Below are 18,527 nucleotides of genomic sequence, written 5' to 3' on the forward strand. Positions count from 1 at the left end.
TGACTGGCTTGATAAGTGAGTGCTGCATCTGAATAGTTTTGGGTTGCTTGCTGCCCTGAGACCCGGGTGGAATGTTGAGGGGGTTTTACGTGGCCGTGGCTAATTACTACACAAATTCAGTAATCTAGAACACTGAGGTATCCCCAAGAACTTCTTTTTGATTGAAATGTGGATTTCTGCTCCGTATTCTCTCAATGTAGTGTTAAACAACTTCAGAATCTGGGATTTAGAATTCACCCACTTCTTCCAATAAATTGGAGTGTGTCGTGGAGTTCTGATCTGAAATGCCATTGGGTGGGTTGATGCAGGTTTGAATTTATTCCTTGAAATTCAGGCTGCCTTCCTGATGGCAATAGTGTAGCATCTTAAAAAATAGGCTGCAGTGAAAACTGGGAATCTGTGCTTCATTAGAGAATAACCCTTTTTTTTAAACAATGTAGATCGACTTGTACAGCAGGAAATATTTTGATTGACTTTGGTATAATATCTCATTGTTTCATTTTTGTTTTGCAGATGATTTGTTCAAAGTGCATAAGCTGAAGCCAGTAATGAAATGGCGGCAGGCATTTGAAAATTACTTGAAGACAATGCCGCCCTATTATATTGGGGTATGATTAATTTCATAGTTTGCATTTTGGTAAATTGTTTTATTTTTAAGACACCATAGCAGACAGTTGCTGAACAGATTCAGAAGAATCTGCAGGAATATTGTTAATACAAAAAATGAACTATATTATCCCAGCAACTCGTGTAAACACAAAACCCCAATGAAAATTTACCACTGTCTCAACACTAATGTTTCTTGATTGTGTTAGCTCCGTTTCAAGCAGTTTTCTTCAGGCAGACTGTTGAGCATTCACTAGATGTTTGAGAGTACAGAACTGGAAAATATTTTAAAAACTGAAACCTTTCATCCTGCATTCAGGTCATTTTGCAAGAATACAATGCATGGGAAACCAACAAGTTTATACTGTTGTGATGAGAGTGCTGATTGGTTGACAAGTGGACTCTGATTGGTAGAGGCATTGCCAAGGAGAGTGTACCAGTTCATGCTGACTGACCGCTAATTGGCAAGCATTTGTTTGAAAGTTAAACCAGGCAGCTTGACTTTCATTAGTCAAGGTATTGGCTTGAAAAATGAACTAAAGAACGGCTGACACTTGTTTTGTTTAACTGAAACAGCTGAACAGGTGCAATGTGTGTGTATATGTTCTTTCTGTCTGCAAAGAACAGGGCGCACAACATGCAAATGCGCCACGCTGTGAGCCCGACTGACTTAAATTGGTTATCAGTGTAATTCTTAGCACATTTAGTATTATTCAGCAAAGTCTTCCAATCGCAGAACCACATCTAATGTCGGATACTTGTGTTTTGAGTTTTGTAAGCTCAAGCTGGTTGGGTACTTTCCCGTTGTGAATAGCAAAAGGAACTTGCTGTTTGATACAATCCACCAGCCTTTTGGACGAGCTCAGCTGGCATCACACTGGCACTGAAATTCATTTACTACATTACCCATTTGTGTGGTAGGCAGAACATCTTTTTGGCTTGATGGTAGCATCCTGTTAGTGGTGAATGCCACTTGTGTTGCTACCGCATATTAGCAGCATGAAACAGTTGGCTTTGATTGTTGCTCAAATTTTTGGGATACCTTGCACTTCCCGCATAGTCTGAGGTAGACTGGGCACTCAGAACAGAAAGTTATGGCCTTAGGCCCGTTCGAGTTGCATGATATTCAGCGAGCAACGATCTGAATCGGGCAGCCATTGTCTCACAATGAATTTCAACATCAAGCTTGCATGGTGAGCAAATGGCTTGGGCCGGATTTAAGAGGTTGCCTAAAAGGCCTATCTTACTGGATGTATAACTGAAGTGGAACATTGGTGAATAAGCTAGCAATGTCAAATGAGAAGATGGACACAGCATTGTTATCTATATGCAAGTAAGTCCTATATGGCCTTTGCGAATTGTGATGCAATCCTTCATTGTATGTGGAAAACTTGCTCAAGACTTGTTGTAACAAATCGTCCAACCATTTGTCCTCTTCATGTTGTGAAATTCACTTTTGTGTGTCTTGAGAAGCCCATGTATACGCAGTTGCAGAGAGCCGTGAGGACAAATGCTTTCCTGTAAATCACATGGTAGCTCATCGCCCTGACACAAGTCCAGCAAACATTTCTTTTCGCCTTTGTACAAACAGTTTGGTCATGTTGAGCGACATGTCAATGGATCAGAGTTTTGACCCGTCATTAAGAACGGCATTTTGTTGATAAACTCTCACTTCTTCAGAATGACTATTTCTGCCCCTTTGTCAGGTTTACTGATGTGTATCAACAGGTTGGTCTGAAGGCCTCGCAATGTTGTATCGCATTCACTTTGCATATTAGAATCAGATGCACCATTCAGAATCCTGCAATATGTGTGCACTAGATCAGCTAGGCACGCTTTCAGTGATCCTGCGTCTTCAGTGGATGCTGGTTTGTGGTGGGATAGCTAGGAGTAGAGGGGTTTGAACTCAGTAATTATCTCTTCCCATTTGAATTGAGATGAAGGCTCACCAAAATTGAAAGCGCAAGAACAAATGCCTCGCTTTCTGAGAGTACATAGTCAATAGATTTGTACATCTTTAGTGGCGCCATTTAATTACTTTGCCGTGAACTGGTACATTCTCCATGGCAACACTTGAAAAGTCCACTTGCCAACCAATCAAGACTCTATTCTCATGTCGAATAAATTTGTTGATTTCCCTTGAGTTGTATTCTTGCAAATGTCCTGATGAGTGCAAGACTAAAAGTTTTGACAAATTGTCAGTAATTCACTAGATGCATTTCTTCAGTTCGTATCTCTTCCTGAGATATCCAAAAACCACAGTCTAAACTCTTATGACTTCAACTTCGGAGAAAAATGAGTTCCCTAAACTCTGTTCCCGAGCACGCTTGCAGGAGTTATTATTAGAGAGATTAAATCTTCTACCTGCACTTTCTGGTATACACACCCAAACTGGTCTCTTGCGTCTCTCGGTCTCTTGCATCTGGACCACCATTGCTAGGCAGCAGCTCAGTTTTTTTTTTGTTCTTTTAACTTCAATACAGGCAACCCATCTCTTCACTTCAAGAGTTGTAATACCTCATTAAAAATGTATGTATATAAATAGGGTCTCAAACTTCCCAGCACTCAGCTCACAAAGACCTCTAAATGAAACTTAAACCAGGTTTTACCTTTCTTAACATCCTAATATAAATTGAACTTAAAGCTATATTGTTTCTAACAATATGGAAATGAGGCAGTTTGCCTACAGCAAAATAAATAGCACCTCAGAGTTAGAGGAATTAAATTGTAAAAGCCCGGTTTCTTCTTGTTGTGCTTTAGCATCTTGTGTCAGTGGGTAGCGTTAGAAAGTTTGTGCCTTTAGTTGTAGTTGGCCACTACTTCAATGTTACTGCACAGAGGCCATTGATTAGGTTTTTAACTGTCCATCATAGTTCTATCATGCTGTGCTGAGAGTTTTTAACTGTCCATTATAGTTCTATCATGCTCTGCTGAGATGTGGTAGGGCAAACAAAACATATCTTAAAATGTAGCACATATTGGCTTCTTTCATTCTGCCTGCCTGTCTGTTAAGGGATTCAACATTAGCTTCACTCACAAATCATATCTTAACATAACTCAACATAATTGTTGCAGTGTTGTGCAGCAGAGAGCAGAATCAAGTCAAGCCATTCAACAGTTAAATAACTTAAGAGCCCATGGTGTTAAAGGTACGATCCTGGCATGGATAGAGGATTGGCTGACTGGCAGCAGGCAGAGAGTGGCGATAAAGGGGCCGTTTTCAAGATGGCAACTGGTGACTCGTGGTGCGCCTTGGGTCGGTGCTGGGATTACATAACTTTTCACAATATACATTAATGGCCTGGAAGAAGGAATCAAAGGCACTGTTGCTAAGTTTGCAGATTATACAAAGATATGTAGAGAGACAGGTAGTATTGAGGAAGCAGGCGGGCTGCAGAAGGACTTGGGACATGCTAGGAGAGTGGGCAAAGAAGTGGCAGATGGAATACAATGTGGAAAAGTTAGAGGTTATGCACTTTTGAAGGAGGAATGGAGGCATGGACTATTTTCTAAATGGGGAAATGCTTGGGAAATCAGAAGCACAAAGGGACTTCGTCCTTGTTCAAGATTCTCTGGGTTAACATGCAGGTCCAGTCGGCAGTTAAGAAGGCAAATGCAATGTTAGTATTCATGTCAAGAGGGCTAGAATACTCGATGGGCCGAATGGCCTCCTTCTGCACTGTAAATTCTATGTAAAATACAAGAGCAGGGATGTACTTCTGAGACCATACAAGGTTCTGGTCAGACCCCATGTGGAGTATTGTGAGCAGTTTTGGGCCCCGTATCTAAGGAAAAATGTGCTGGTCTTGGAAAGGGTCGAGAGGAGGTTCACAAGAAGGATCCCTGGAATGAAGAGCTTGTTGGTTGAGGACTCTGGGTCTGTACTCGTTGGAGTTCAGAAGGGTGAGGGGGCACCTTAAAATTACAGAATACTGCGAGGCCTGGATATAGTGGACGTGGAGAGGATGTTTCCACTTGTAGAACTAGAGGATGTTTCCACTTGTAGGAAAACTAGAACCAGAGGACACAATCTCAGACTAAAGGGATGATCCTTTACAACAGAGATGCAGAGGAATTTCTTCAGCCAGAGGGTGGTGAATCTGTGGAACTCTTTGTCATAGAAGGCTGTGGAGGCCAAATCACTGAGTGTCTTTAAGACAGAGATAGATAGGCTCTTGATTAATAAGGGGATCAGGGGTTATGGGGAGAAGGCAGGAGAATGAGGATGAGAATGGGCAGCACGGTAACACAAGAAGATAGCACTGTGGCTTCACAGCGCCAGGGTCCCAGGTTCAATTCCCCGCTAGGTCACTGTGCGGAGTTTGCACGTTCTCCCTGTGTCCGCGTGGGTTTCCTCCGGGTGTTCCGGTTTCCTCCCACAGTCCAAAGATGTGCAGGTTAGGTGGGTTGGCCGTGATAAATTGCCCGTAGTGTCCAGAAAAGGTTAGGAGGAGTTATTGGGTTATGGGGATAGGGTGGAAGTGAGGGCTTAATGTGGGTTGGTGCAGACTTGATGGGCCGAATGGCCGCCTTCTGCACTGTATGTTCTATGTAGAAAAATATCAGCCATTCTGGCGGAGCAGACTCGATGGGCCGAGTGACCTAATTGTGCTCCTATGTCTTATGGTCTTGTTGTTGTGGAATTTGTTCAGAAATGTTTGACATTTTTTAATGGAAGTTGTTTGAAGTCTGTCTGCTCTTTGTTACTTTTAATCCACCTAAAACTTTCAAAGAGAGAACTTTCATGAATAAGCAAGAACAAGAGGAACTTTGACAAGTTATTGTGATCATAGATTATCGAAGCAGTCATACATTTCTGGAGTTTAGCTCATCAAACATAAAAATTCTACTGCATTGTTTGCTCGCTCAATTATCATTAAATAAATTTAATAGTCAAAGTAAAATGTCACATCATTGCGCTGCCTTTTGTAGATCAGGCTTATCATATCATAAAACTGCTAGTTGAAATGAAGCACTTTCAGTTTATTCCATGGGATGCCACAAAATGAGAATAGTCTTCAGGACATAAGTCATGGCTCACTTCAAAGCCCAGCTTGAGAGACACAGTAACCCAAAGATGTATCTTTGCTTCTTCCTGTTGATTCTCCAGCATATACTGTTTCAAATGTATCATTATAGGGAATCACTGAGAACTTGAGGTGGGGACTTTTCTCAGAGGAATCTGGTGATAGAATAATGGAGTACAAAAGGATTTACTTATTCTTTGCTCTATTCTTCTGTTGCTTCAGCTTTCTTTGTGTGTGTGTGTACATATTTTCTGTTTACTGTCTTACTCTTCCAGTTATCTTCAAGCAATCTTCTTGCTCTTAAAATGTGTATATTATTCATTCGATAATCCCGTTCAGGTTCACTGTGTTATGAGTAAATAACGATGTGTCTTAGGGTAGCACGGGAGCACAGTGGTTGGCATAGTTGCTTCACAGCTCCAGGGTCCCAGGTTCGATTCCCGGCTTGGGTCGCTGTCTGTGCGGAGTCTGCACGTTCTGCCCGTGTCTTCGTGGGTTTGCTACGGGTGCTCCGCTTTCATCCCACAGTCCAAAGATGTGCAGGAAGGTGGATTGGCCATGCTAAATTGCCCTTAAGTGTCCATAAAGGTGGGGTTTGGGTTACTGAGTTACGGGGAGGTGTGGGCTTGGGGAGGTTGCTCTTTCCAAGGGCTGGTGCAGACTCGATGGGCTGAATGGCCTCCTTCTGCATTGCAAATTCTATGAAACTCAAGTCAATAATTGAGACCCATCCAGCATTTCACGCACCCTTATGTTGGTCAGTACACTTGAACTTTAGTCCCCTCAGATTCAGTTAATTAGAGCAGCTGTTTAAATATGTTACTGTTTTGACCTCTGACTCCTCAAAAGGGAATTAGCACTTTTGAACTTTGAAATACTAGCTGAACTTTCTGAATAAGTTTTCAGCGAACTACAGTTGTCAGGAAATATGCCACATGACCTGCATTTTGCATTGGATTAGAATATGATCTAGTGGACTGCGAATCAGGCATTGTAATTTTTGCCATATTGCCTTCACTATTATGAAGAAGTTCTTTTCTTTGGCCCTTGGCAATTCTCAGTGAAACTAATCAATGTAGAATGCATATTGTTTTCTGGTTATAAAGTTTGTTTCGTTGTATGTTATTAATCAAAGACCAAAAAGCATTAAATGTTGGGAACCACAGTATATCAGAAAATGCTGATTGATCTGCATCAGTGGAGAGAACAGATAATGTTTCAGGATTGCAAAAGTTCTCCCTTAAAGTTGGAGTTGCATTCCTGCAAAATGCAACTTTATGTGAAGTGACTTTAAACAAACCACGTTTTCCCATTTAAACCGATGTGGAAGCTGTAGTTAAGTTCTGTTGGACCTTTCTTATAAGGAAAAATAATAACCGTACGCTAAACTTAAATTAAAAAAATATAGAAGGAATGTGGTGAGTTGCAATCCTGCTCTCCACTGACCCTGCTTTCTAAATCTCCCACTCAGCATGCATTCTGCTCCCTGACGCCCTCTCGGACCATGCGGTTTGGGCCTCTGTTATTCCCTGGCCTCTTGCCTCACCAGGCATGCTCCCTCTGCAGCTTCTTAACATACCCTCTCACTGTCACTCCCTGACCCTCTTGCTGAACCTCCTGCTCCCAGTCTCCTGCTCGCTCCTCCCTCTTCCTGAACCCTTGCTGCCTGAGGGCTCTGGTGGTAGCAGGCAGGAGGAGCAGCTTCAACTTGCAGGTCATAAGTAATGCTGGAGGGTCGGCAGCAAGGGGGTAGGTCAGGGAGTAGGAGAAACTGCGAGCTGGAAGGTTGGCAGAAATAGGTGGGTCAGGGATTGCAGTGAATAGGTGAGACGATAGGGGGAGGACGTGGAATGGGTCTGGCTAGAGGAGGAGTCTTGTAAGGGTTTGAGCCTGAGGGCCTTGGTGATAGCCCTTTTGCCACTCGCTCCAAGGGTACAGGGAGTCAGGTGGTGGAGTTACCTGAAACCAGATGAAGAGGCACTTAACGGGGTCTCATTTTGGTGTTAACGTCATTGTGCGGGAACTATTGGTTCACGGGAGAGGGGGGGGGTTAAAGGAGCTGTGGGAGAGGCTGGAGTTACTAAGAGGGAGTGAGTTTAAGTACTGGGAGATGCGGGGCTTTACGCATAAGGAGCTTCCTTCATTCCCTCGGGTACCGGAATATGTGCTTCTGCAGAAAATATTGCTCTGAGATGAGGTGGAGGAATGGCAGGATTGGGGATATACATGAGTGGTTTGGAGAGCAGGGCAGGACATTAGTGAAAAGGATGAAGTGGATGTGGGAGGAGAAGTTGGGGAGGGAGATTGGATAGGGAAATTGGTATTATGTAAATCGGAAAATGAACTCAACCTCCTGCCCAAGAATGAATTTGATACAATTAAAGATGGTGCGCAGGGTTCACATGACTCTGGCTTGGATGAGTGAATTTTTTCCAGGGAGTAGCAGATGTGTGTGAGAAGTGTGGGAGGGGCTGACAAATCATGCTTTTATGTTCTGGGGGTGTGAGGAGTTGGACAACTTTGGGGAGGTGGTGTTCCAGACCCCATCGAGGATTGTCGGGGTTGTGGACGAAGCTGGATCCTATGGTGGTGATCTTTGGGGTGTCGGAGGTGCCAGAGCTGCTGGCTGGGAAGGGCGTTATGTTGTGGCCTTCGCTTCTGCCCGGCGACAGGTACTTGAATTAGAGGTTGGCTACGCCATTGAGGATCGCAGCATGTCTGGGGGATCTGTCCGAATTTCTCAGGTTGGAGAAAACCTAATTTGCCATAAGTGGGGGGGTTAGAGGAGAGCATCAAGGTATGGGGGAGGCCACTGATGGCTATATTTGAGGAGCTGTTTGTCACGGGGGTAGGGGGGTGGTGGTTAAAAGGGGAAAAAATGTACAAACTATACTTTGATTTGATGTTAAACTTGTGTTATTTTGTTGAATGTGTTTGGAATAAAATATCCTTGGGGATTGCAGTGAATAGGTGGGTCAGGAATAATAAGAATCGCTTATTGTCACAAGTAGGCTTCAATGAAGTTACTGTGAAAAGGCCCTAGTCACCACATTCCGGCACCTCTTCGGGGAGGCGGGTACGGGACTTGAACCTGCGTTGCTGTATTGTTCTGCATTACAAGCCAGCTATTTAGCCCACTGTGCTAAACCAACCCCAAACAAAACACCCTCCGCCCAAGCCAGTGGGTCAGGGAGTGTCTGAGGCCACTTCAAGCTGTTGCTGAATTAGGGAAATTGGTATGATGTCAATCCAGCTCAATGTGATTTTCAATCAAATGCACAGACCCCATTAACTGATTTGATGTTGAAGCGGAAGAATATAAACAGGGCAACTGTTATGTGTTTTCAACTTTGTAATTTATCTTGTGCTTCCTTCTGTCTACTCTGCATACATCACCTCCACCCTTTAACTTTTTGCTGATTCCCATCAAAGCAGTTTTCAGTTCATTCTAAATTGTGTCTCCGTTTTCTTTCCTGTCCCCTTGTCCTGTTTCTTGTTAATAGAATTATAGAATAGAATTTAGAGTGCAGAAGGAGGCCATTCGGCCCATCGAGTTTGCACCAGCTCCTGAAAAGAGCACCCTACCCAAGGTCAACACCTCCACCCTATCCCCATAACCCAGTAACCCCACCCAACAGTAAGGGCAATTTTGGGCACTAAGGGCAACTTATCATGGCCAATCCACCTAACCTGCACGTCTTTGGACTGTGGAAGGAAACCGGAGCACCCGGAGGAAACCCACGCACACACGGGGAGGATGTGCAGACTCCGCACAGACAGTGACCCAAGCCGGAATCGAATCTGGGACCCTGGAGCTGGGAAACAATTGTGCTAACCACAATGCTACTGTGCTGCCCCAAATGCTGTTAAATGCTGTTTATATGCAATATGCTTCCATTCTGAGGAAGGATTTATTCCCATGATTGATTTTATATTTTCTCAATTGGATGCTGTCTGATCTGTGCCTCCAGCACTTTGTTTCTATTATACATTCTTAATAACTCACTAGGCTGCAGAACAAAAAATTAGTTTCCTTGATTACGTGAAGGTGGCCTATTGCAGTTTGTGAATTAAATGCTCATTGTCCCCTTGCGCAGAAATTATATTTAACTTTTATTGAGTGTTTCCAGTGCTGAGGGGTTTCCTGATTTAGATTTGCTGCTGTTTGTGTTGACTGGATGTCTAATTTATTTGTGCCCTGTTTTAGAGTAGTTTAATGCATCATGAAATTTTGAGTGCTGTATGTATGGAGGTTAGTCATTTTGTTCCAATGTTAACTCCGAATTAAATATATATTAGATGCTCCTCCAAAGTAAATCTGAAAGGTGACATCTTTTATCTACATCTTTTATTTACATCTACGGTTGATGCCTAGTGTAAAAATTTCAGTGTCAACCAGAGGATTAACTACATTTGTAAACAATACTACATCATTGGTTTTTATCTCCCAAGACAGTTTAATAAAATGTATCTATTTAAATTTGAAGTTGCTGAATAGCCACATTATTTTTGACTGCTTGAGCCCTTAATCCTGATAATAACCATCCTGAAAGATTATAGTTTTGTCTGAATGCAATATGTGACATTGTGGAGATTAGAATTTTAAGAACTATAATTTCCTGATGGCTGTGTGTCATCAAGTGGATATAAATCACGGCTGCCATGAGACAATTAAAACCCAGGCGGAACGATGGTGCAGATGTTCGACTGCTGCTTCACGGTGCTGAGGTCCTGGGTTCGATCCCGACCCTGGGTTACTATCTGTGTCGAGTTTGCATATTCTCCCCATGTCTGTGTGGGTCTCAACCCCACAACCCAAAGATGTGCAGGAGAGGTGGATTGGCCATGCTAAATTGACCCTTAATTGGAAAAAAAAAAGAATTGGGGACTTAAAATTTTTTTTTTTAAAGTCCTATTTCTAAGAGTGGTGTAATTTACACAAGGCCTAGGCATTCTGAATTTCTACTGTCAATATTTGAACATTTCTAAGTTTCTTAGTTGCACAAATACTAAGAAGGTGGAATACTCTCACTGCAATAGTGAGCATTCTTGGTAACTAGCACATAATGCTATTGTAAGATAGTAAGAAGTCTTGCAACACAAGGTTCAAGTCCAACAGCTTTGTTTCAAATCACTAGCTTTCGAAGTACTGCTCCTTCCTCAGGTGAACGAAGAGGTATGTGCTGTCCTCCGGTATCATTCACCTGAGGAAGGAGCTGTGCTTTGAAAGCTAATGATTTGAAACAAACCTGTTGGACTTTAACCTGGTGTCGTAAGACTTCTTACTGTGCTCACCCCAGTCCAACGCCGGCATCTCCACACCATTGTACAGATAGGCAAGAGGTAAGACCACAGCATGACGATTGGAATTCTGGATCTTATTTTTTGCCTTCCACAATGGTGTTCTTTCTCTCTGTTTGTGGTTTGCTGTCAATTTAGGCCCAATAAAAATAAGGGAATCTTGGTGGGATGTGGGTTGTACGATTCTATGGCGTAATGCATGTTGTCATCAGGTACCAAGAACAATTTAGCTTAATAGTGGTTTGAACCACAGTCAATTAAATACTTTTGAAGTGCAGCCACTTTTGTGGTGTAGGAAATGCCTTGCGCACGGCAAGCTCCCTCAGCTAATCTGATACAGTGATGTTGATTGAATAACAAATATCGGTCACCAGGGAAAATTCTCCTGATCTTCCTCAAATAGTGCCACCACAAAATCTTGTATGTCCAACCAAAAGGGCAGTCGGGGTCTCAGTTTAACTGGGCCTCTGACGGTGCAGTATTCCATCAGTACTCCACTTAAATGTCAGCTAGATTCTGTAGCCAAGTCTTTGGAATGGGACTTGCATCCACAACCTTTTGAGACTGAAGTGAGAATTTGGGTATTTTCATATTCATGTTTCTCTTGCTACCATTTTCCATGAGTTAAAAGGATCTTTTATGATACTTTGAATGTTACAGCTTCATGATTATAAAAATCCCAATTTCAAGCACTTTTTTTGTTTTAGAATTCCATTTACAAGTTTTTCCTGTGTTGGTGCACTAGGTCAGAAAACTCCCACCACCTTGCGAATGTTGAGAAACCCATGTGTATATTGATTGATTGCCCTTACAGTTTTCTGAAACCAGGGAACGATGGATTTAAAAATAAATTCCGTCTGCCACAGATTTTGAATAGTTGAGTTTCGTTCAGATGGCGACTTAACCCAATTATTTTTCTTCTTGTGAACAGTTATCTCTTTCACCAATTCTTCTGTTGTTATTGATCAGGGAAAGCGAGGAGCTACCCTAGATAATTGAATGGCACATCAGTGAAACCTTCCTTGCCCCCAAAAATATGAAAACTACAGTGTGAAACTCTGAACTTGGGCATTGTGCCAGCAAGATAATTTATTTATTTTACTATAGATTCAGAAAGATCTCTAACTTGCACCAAAACTATTTGATTTCATATTCCTGTTGCCTGTCATGCCATAAGCTAACACCCAAAGTACTGCCTTTTCCAGCACTTACTTAAAGTGGGCTGGTGATGAGCCGTCTGTTGCTGCCAGAAACGAGTTGCATTACAGTTGTGAACAATCTTTGTCAGACCATTGTTTTTGGGGATAATTGTGAATTGCAACGAAGGAGTGAGCAGCTTACAATGTGTTGTAAGGTGTACAGTTAAATAGTCGGTAAGTGTTTATTGACTACTAATATGTTAACTTTTCGAACTTGCTGGGATTGGTACAGAACATAGCAGCCTGACTCATTTAGCTGTGACAGGCTTGATTACAAAGGCAGAAAATCGTACTCTTATATTATATACGTAGATACCTGTCTCCATGCTTGCTTCTGCTCTCGTGTCTGTCCAGTACAAGACTGCCCTCTAGACTTGGGTCATGTGTTCCTTTACATCAGTGCGCTGGTGCAGAACCCAATCCCACAGTAAACCTTTCTATGCCAAACCCTTATATATTACAGTCAACCTTGCAGTGCAGTCAATGCAGTAACAACTGAAGTTTGCCTGTGACCACGGGAAAGGTGGCCACAATTAGCAGTTGCATTGAAACCAGTACTACAAAGTTGCATTAATGTGACGTAACTCCTGTTTCAGTGATACCATAGCGGAAGTGTGACACAGTTCCGATGGAGCAGCATTCGTCCTTCACTCAGTGTACTTACTGTTAAACGTTAACTGGTGGTTTATTGTATTGCTGTTTGTGGGATCTTCCTTGTGTGTGAAATAGCTGTTCCATTTGTCTCACTGTACTTCAAAATCATTAATTTTATATGAATTTTGAGGCGATCGGAGAAGAAGCTGCTGTGTGTAACTGGAAGCCAGTGGATAGTTTGTAAATCAAAACATTTATCACTTCTGGATATTTTGTATCAAAATGGTGCAGAACTAAAAGTCACCACAATAAGGATCTGCTAAATCTAAACATTTTCTGACACCTGTTAAGCTAGCAATTGGATATTTTCTTTTATCTCAGTTTACAAAACTGAACCAATCATCCGTGAAACTTGCCTAGTTTTAAATTTGGGAACCGTTACACCATTCTAAAGAAATTCTGACCCCCCCCTGCTGATGACTGTAAATTCTCATTTAAAGAAATAATCCTTAAACATTTTTTGTATTATGCCAATTGTTTGCTCCACCAAAGTCTAAATTGATCACTCTGAGCAAACCTATACCAATCCTCCAGATCCAGGAAGCTGAAAATAATGGAAACAATGGAAACAGCAGGTTTTGTGGGTGGCATCTGTTAGAACTGATGATGTGATGGGAATGTCGAGGTAGGACAGGAAGAATGGGGCGGCTTCTTTTAATTTACACACATTTTTTAACAAGTTTCTGTGCTGTTTGTTGCATACTTGAGTGCACATTTGGAAAATGGATGCTTTCAGATAGTTGATGGGTTGTGATAGATTGATGGTTTGTTGATAGTCCCTAGATTGGAGGAATGGTATCAAGGGCCTTAAAATGTGGTGATGGATTTTGGTTCAGGCCCTTGTGGGGTAGGAGTAGGGGGTTGACTTGTGATTTTAGTGACAATCTTGAAGGCGGTCACGGGTTGTGGACCTGCAGGGATGGCAGGCATTAAGCCTGCAGTGCTTACTGTGGCTTGATGAATCAATATGCAAAACATTTAAATTCGAGATACAGGATCCAAACCTGCGCTGTTTTGTATCTCTATAACCTCACTGGCAAGCTCTGTGTTATTCTGCATTTTACTGTAGATGGTAGTGTGATGGCATGCTTCTCGATCCTTTATTCATTGTTTCTGTGTTTCAGTGGTTTTGTATCCAGGCTACAGTAATGCTTTTAAAATGTTTCTGTTGACCTGGAACCAAATGTCATAGATGGCATGGTGATGTGTCCAGAGCATGCCAGCAAACTGAAGATCATTGGTTGTTAAATTCTTGGAGGCAATCTTAATTTGGAGTTTGCAAATACAGGGTAGGATGGAGATTGATTCAGTTTTGAGGAGAGCACAATCTGCCTTCTGTTAAGAATTGATACCTTTACAATGTAGTTTGAAGCTGTCTGAAGCGGAGGTATCTGGAAGCTCCCATTGCCCAAGTTGCAGCAGGCCCTGACAGATATCCAGGAATAACAAAGTTCTTTCCAAATGATTATCACTGACTTTATTCGATGCTTCGGGTTCCACTACCTGTCTCTTCTGGGGAGTAAAATAATAGCAGTGTGTCTTGAGAGATTGTCTTGAGATGTTCTGCTCTTCAACCCGGCCACGGATCTACTTCAGATGAGTATCCCGTTTTTGGACATCTTGGAAGTAATGTCTGCAATTAAGGAAACTAAGATTATCTTAATCCATGCAGATTGCAGGTGACTCCAGTATTTGCTGTGGCGTGACATTCTGAGCTGTAGAAGTTTAACTCTTGTGTGTTTCTATCATGTAGTTTCCCGGGCTAGCACAGAAGTATGGGGAACCCTGTTCGTGTCTCTGCTGTGGTCAATCAGTGCTTGTGATGAGACTACAAACGCTATTTTTCTTAGGAAATCCAAATTTCTGTCAAACAAATGAATAAGTTGCACCAAAATGACATTTAAAGGCAGGTTGATTGTGATATTGAAATAGCCATTCAACATATTCTGAGAGGCTACAGTGTTCCCAACATTTGGTCGATGTTTGGGACCTACTGTATGCGTTTCAAACCTTTATTTTTTTAGGTCATGAGTCTAAATTTCAGTGGCTTTTCCCTTTAAATAGGGCAATTCAAGCTTCATGTATCACATTTTGAATATTTGGACTGTTTGTGCACTGTGTATAGGAAGGTAACTGACAAGTGAAATCTCGCTGCACACTGTGTTTAAATGACAGCTGAAATTTACTTTTTATAGGTTAATGTTTTAGTAATGATTTTATGTTTCACCAACAGCCTTTGAAAAAGGCACTGAGGATGATGGGAGCTCCTAATCTGATTGCAGAAGGTGTGGATTATGGCCTTAGCTACAGTGTAATTTCTTACCTCAAAAAACTTAGTCAACAGGTAAGCTGAGAATCTACAACTGTCTATATTCTTAATATTCCCAGCAGCTTTCCCGAACTATGTTTTTCCCCTCATAAGTAGGAAGCATAAGATCCATCAGCAGGAGCTTTCAAACTTCATCTCCGAAGGACAAAGTTAAAGCAAGATTGAGTTGACAATCTCTCTAACCAGCCACTGAATGGGTGTTGTTGAGGAAGTATCTTAATACTCTGTTTCTTTCCATCACCTCCAGATGGTTGGCCATCAGCCCATGGTGTTTTGTAATTAAAGTGACCAATTTACCCTGGTAGTTTCCATCAAGTTTTTTTTTGTGAAAGCAATTCATTGAAAGAAATGAAAATAATGACAGATTGCATCACCTCAAAATTCAGACTATGCCTATGTGCTCTATTCCAACTATTTCTGAGCATCCAGCTTCTGCATGTACACTGATAACACACAGCTCAACCTCGCCACCTCTCATGAATCCCTCACCATATTTAAATTGACTGGCTGCTTGTCTGACATCCAATACAGCATAAGAAATTGCCTTCAACTAAATATTAGGAGGACCCATCAGTGGTCGTTGCCACAAACTATTCGTGAGCCATTCACTCGATTCTGAGCCAGACCGTTTGTATCCTTGTTGTCACTATCAGCTTCTGACCACATTGCCATGTCATCACCAAGACCACTTATTTCCACTTCCATAACAGCACCCAACTCCACTCCTGCCTCAGCTCATGTGCTGCTAAAACCCTCACCCACAGCTATTACTTCCATACTGGATTATTCCAACGCACTCTTGGCCGGTCCTCCACCTCCTGTCTTTGAATTTGAAGTCTCCTGAAATCTTCCGATATCCTAATGCACACCCAAGTTGTGTTTACCCATCATCTCTTTGTTCCTGAACTACATTGGCTCCGAGTAAAGTAATACTTTGTTTTTAAAATCCTCACCCTTAATATGAAATTCTTTCATGTCCTGCTAGCTTCTTATCTCTGTAATTTCTAGCCCCAGAGCCTTAAAATGTCTGCACTTGTCATTTTAATCATTCTACCATAGTCAGCTGTGCCTTGAGCTACCAAGGCCTTAAGTTCTGGAACCCCTTTCCCTAAACGCTCCTCTCTTCCTTTTATGACAGTCCTATTTTGTTGCTCAAAGATCTTGCCTGATATTTTTCCTGTGTGTCTTGGAGTCACATTTTCTTTGACAAAGCTCCTATGGAAGTACCTTGGGATGTTTTACAATATAAAAGGTGCTATATCAATATAGGTTATTAGGCCACCCCATCACCTTCTCCAAAGTAAATTCAACCTAGCCGCTTCACTGTTTCCTGATGGGTGTAGTTTCACGTTTCTGGGATTATCCCTGCAATCGTTTTTTCCCCTCCATATTATTTCATTGCCTTTGTGAATCTGTGCTACAAACTGTACTAGAGGCAAAGGTAACACCATTTTAAAAACTGGTGCTATTATGCATTAAGCAGGTGTAATGACTTATTTGCAGCATTTATTACCTGAAGTATACTCGCTGTAAAATTTTCAACCTGATTTGGTGAATCAGATAAACGTACCCGCAGTAACTTACTCATAGTGCAACAGTGACTTTACCTTTGGATATGCTGGGGTTGGGGAAACAATATATAAATTCAAATTCTTTCTTTATGAACATACAAATTTTACAAGCAGGAGACTTGTCCCTCAAGCCTAATCTGCCATTCAATAACATCATGGCTGATCTGATTGTAATCTCAACTCCACATTCCTGCCTACACCCACTAGCCTTTTACCCCCTTGTTAATCAAGAATCTATCTCGCACTTTGCTTCCGGTGCCTTTTGAAGAAGAGAGTTCCAAAAATTCATGATCCTCTGAAGGAGAAAGAAATCTCCTCATCACTGTCTGAATTGGGTGACCCCTTATTTTCGAACAGTGACCCTCGTTCTAGATTCTTTAGCAAGGGGAAAACATCCTCTCCACATCCACCCTGTCAAGACCATTCAGGATCTTGTGTTTCAATCAAGTTGCCTCTTGCTCTTCCAACTCCAGTGGATACAAGCCTAGCCTGTTCGACGTTTCCTCATAAGGCAATGCCAGGTATTAGTCCGGTAAACCTTCTCTGAATAGGATACGCCTTTGTTCTGTATGTTTCTATGCAAATGTGCATTTGTCATATATAGATTTTTACTGAAGGAGGAAATTATTTTTAACAAGAATAAAAACAGAAAATGCTGGGGAAAAAACAGGTTTGGTAGCATCCATGTAGAGAGAAAAAGAGTAAATTTCTCGAGTCCATATGACTTCCTCGGAATCAATTATTTAATTTTGTTTCTATGGATATGTTAGTGAGATGTTGATTGTTAATAGTGTTTAGTAGTATATTAATGATGATGTTAAGATCACCGGTGGAGGGCATTGATTAAGTACCTAGAAAGGGAGATGGCTAGGACAGTGGGTTGGTAGGTAGAAGGGACATGTGGAACGCTGCGTTCTATAAATAAATGTATTATCAAGAAAAGGATTAGTGTTTAGTTTCATACTTCATCTGGTTTGGAATCCAATTAACATTGATTCAGTTGTTCTGTTGTTGTTCATATAATTCAATTCAGCACAAATATTTGAAAAGTTATTTTTTTAAAAACTTTGTTATCCAGGTATTTGTCATGAATTTTAAATCCTTTACCCTGACTTGTTTTCTTAGGCAAAACTAGAATCTGATAGAATCATAAGTTCAGTGGGTAAGAAGCCACTTCAAGAATCTGCCATTAAAGTGAAAAACAGAAGCAACAGCCTCTCATTAGCTCATCGCAAAGACCTAAAGCAAATTATGATGGGGATCACAGGGGAACTTCCATACAGACTTTTGGATTTAAATGTAAAGGAGTTTGCTGGATTTCAAATTGGGATCCTGAATAAGGTGAGACGCCTTCCTTCAAGCTGCTTTTAACCTGAATCGAACTTCATGAATATTTTCTTTTCTGCAGAATTGAGTTTTCCCCTCTACATAGTCAACACTTGTTGGTTTGAAATATCTATTTATTCCTGTATAGCTGCCAAAGGCTGATAGTTTGAATCTAAAAACTGGTTTTGGTTTTGAAAATCTCCTGAGGAGAGTCCACGCTGATTGGACCGTTTGGTCCAAAATCTAACTGACAAACTCATAGTGAACGCTTAAGATTTATTTCCTATTTTCTGATAACTTGCAAAATCTACAGAATAGGCAGCAAAGTATGTAGAGCACTCTGGTGTCATATTGCCTACCATATGATGAGATGTTGAGTTAGAATCTAGAAGTCTCTAATTTTCCATTTATACACATAATAATACACATTTATTTCCAGTTATCTATTAAATGTCTTTGGGAAGGATATGCTGAACAAGAATTTGTAACCAGAATTCAATGTGGCAGAAAGAAG

At 41.5% G+C, this 18,527-nt stretch overlaps 1 protein-coding gene across 2 annotated transcripts in view; it reads left to right on the top strand.

Annotated features, from left to right (window-relative positions):
* The window catches only part of ints6 (integrator complex subunit 6), a 180,695-nt gene that overhangs the window by 80,945 nt on the left and 81,223 nt on the right, over positions 1–18,527 (top strand). The window contains exons 10-12 of one of the 2 annotated variants that reach the window (XM_038802588.1): positions 514–608; positions 15,021–15,131; positions 17,813–18,028. In XM_038802588.1, coding sequence (XP_038658516.1) covers positions 514–608; positions 15,021–15,131; positions 17,813–18,028 — 422 coding nt within the window. Of the gene's footprint in view, positions 1–513; positions 609–15,020; positions 15,132–17,812; positions 18,029–18,527 lie in introns of those variants that run through there. The other variant, XR_005461317.1, reaches the window with a different exon arrangement.

Source organism: Scyliorhinus canicula, chromosome 7 (assembly GCF_902713615.1).
Source record: "Scyliorhinus canicula chromosome 7, sScyCan1.1, whole genome shotgun sequence".
Taxonomy (NCBI): domain Eukaryota; kingdom Metazoa; phylum Chordata; class Chondrichthyes; order Carcharhiniformes; family Scyliorhinidae; genus Scyliorhinus; species Scyliorhinus canicula.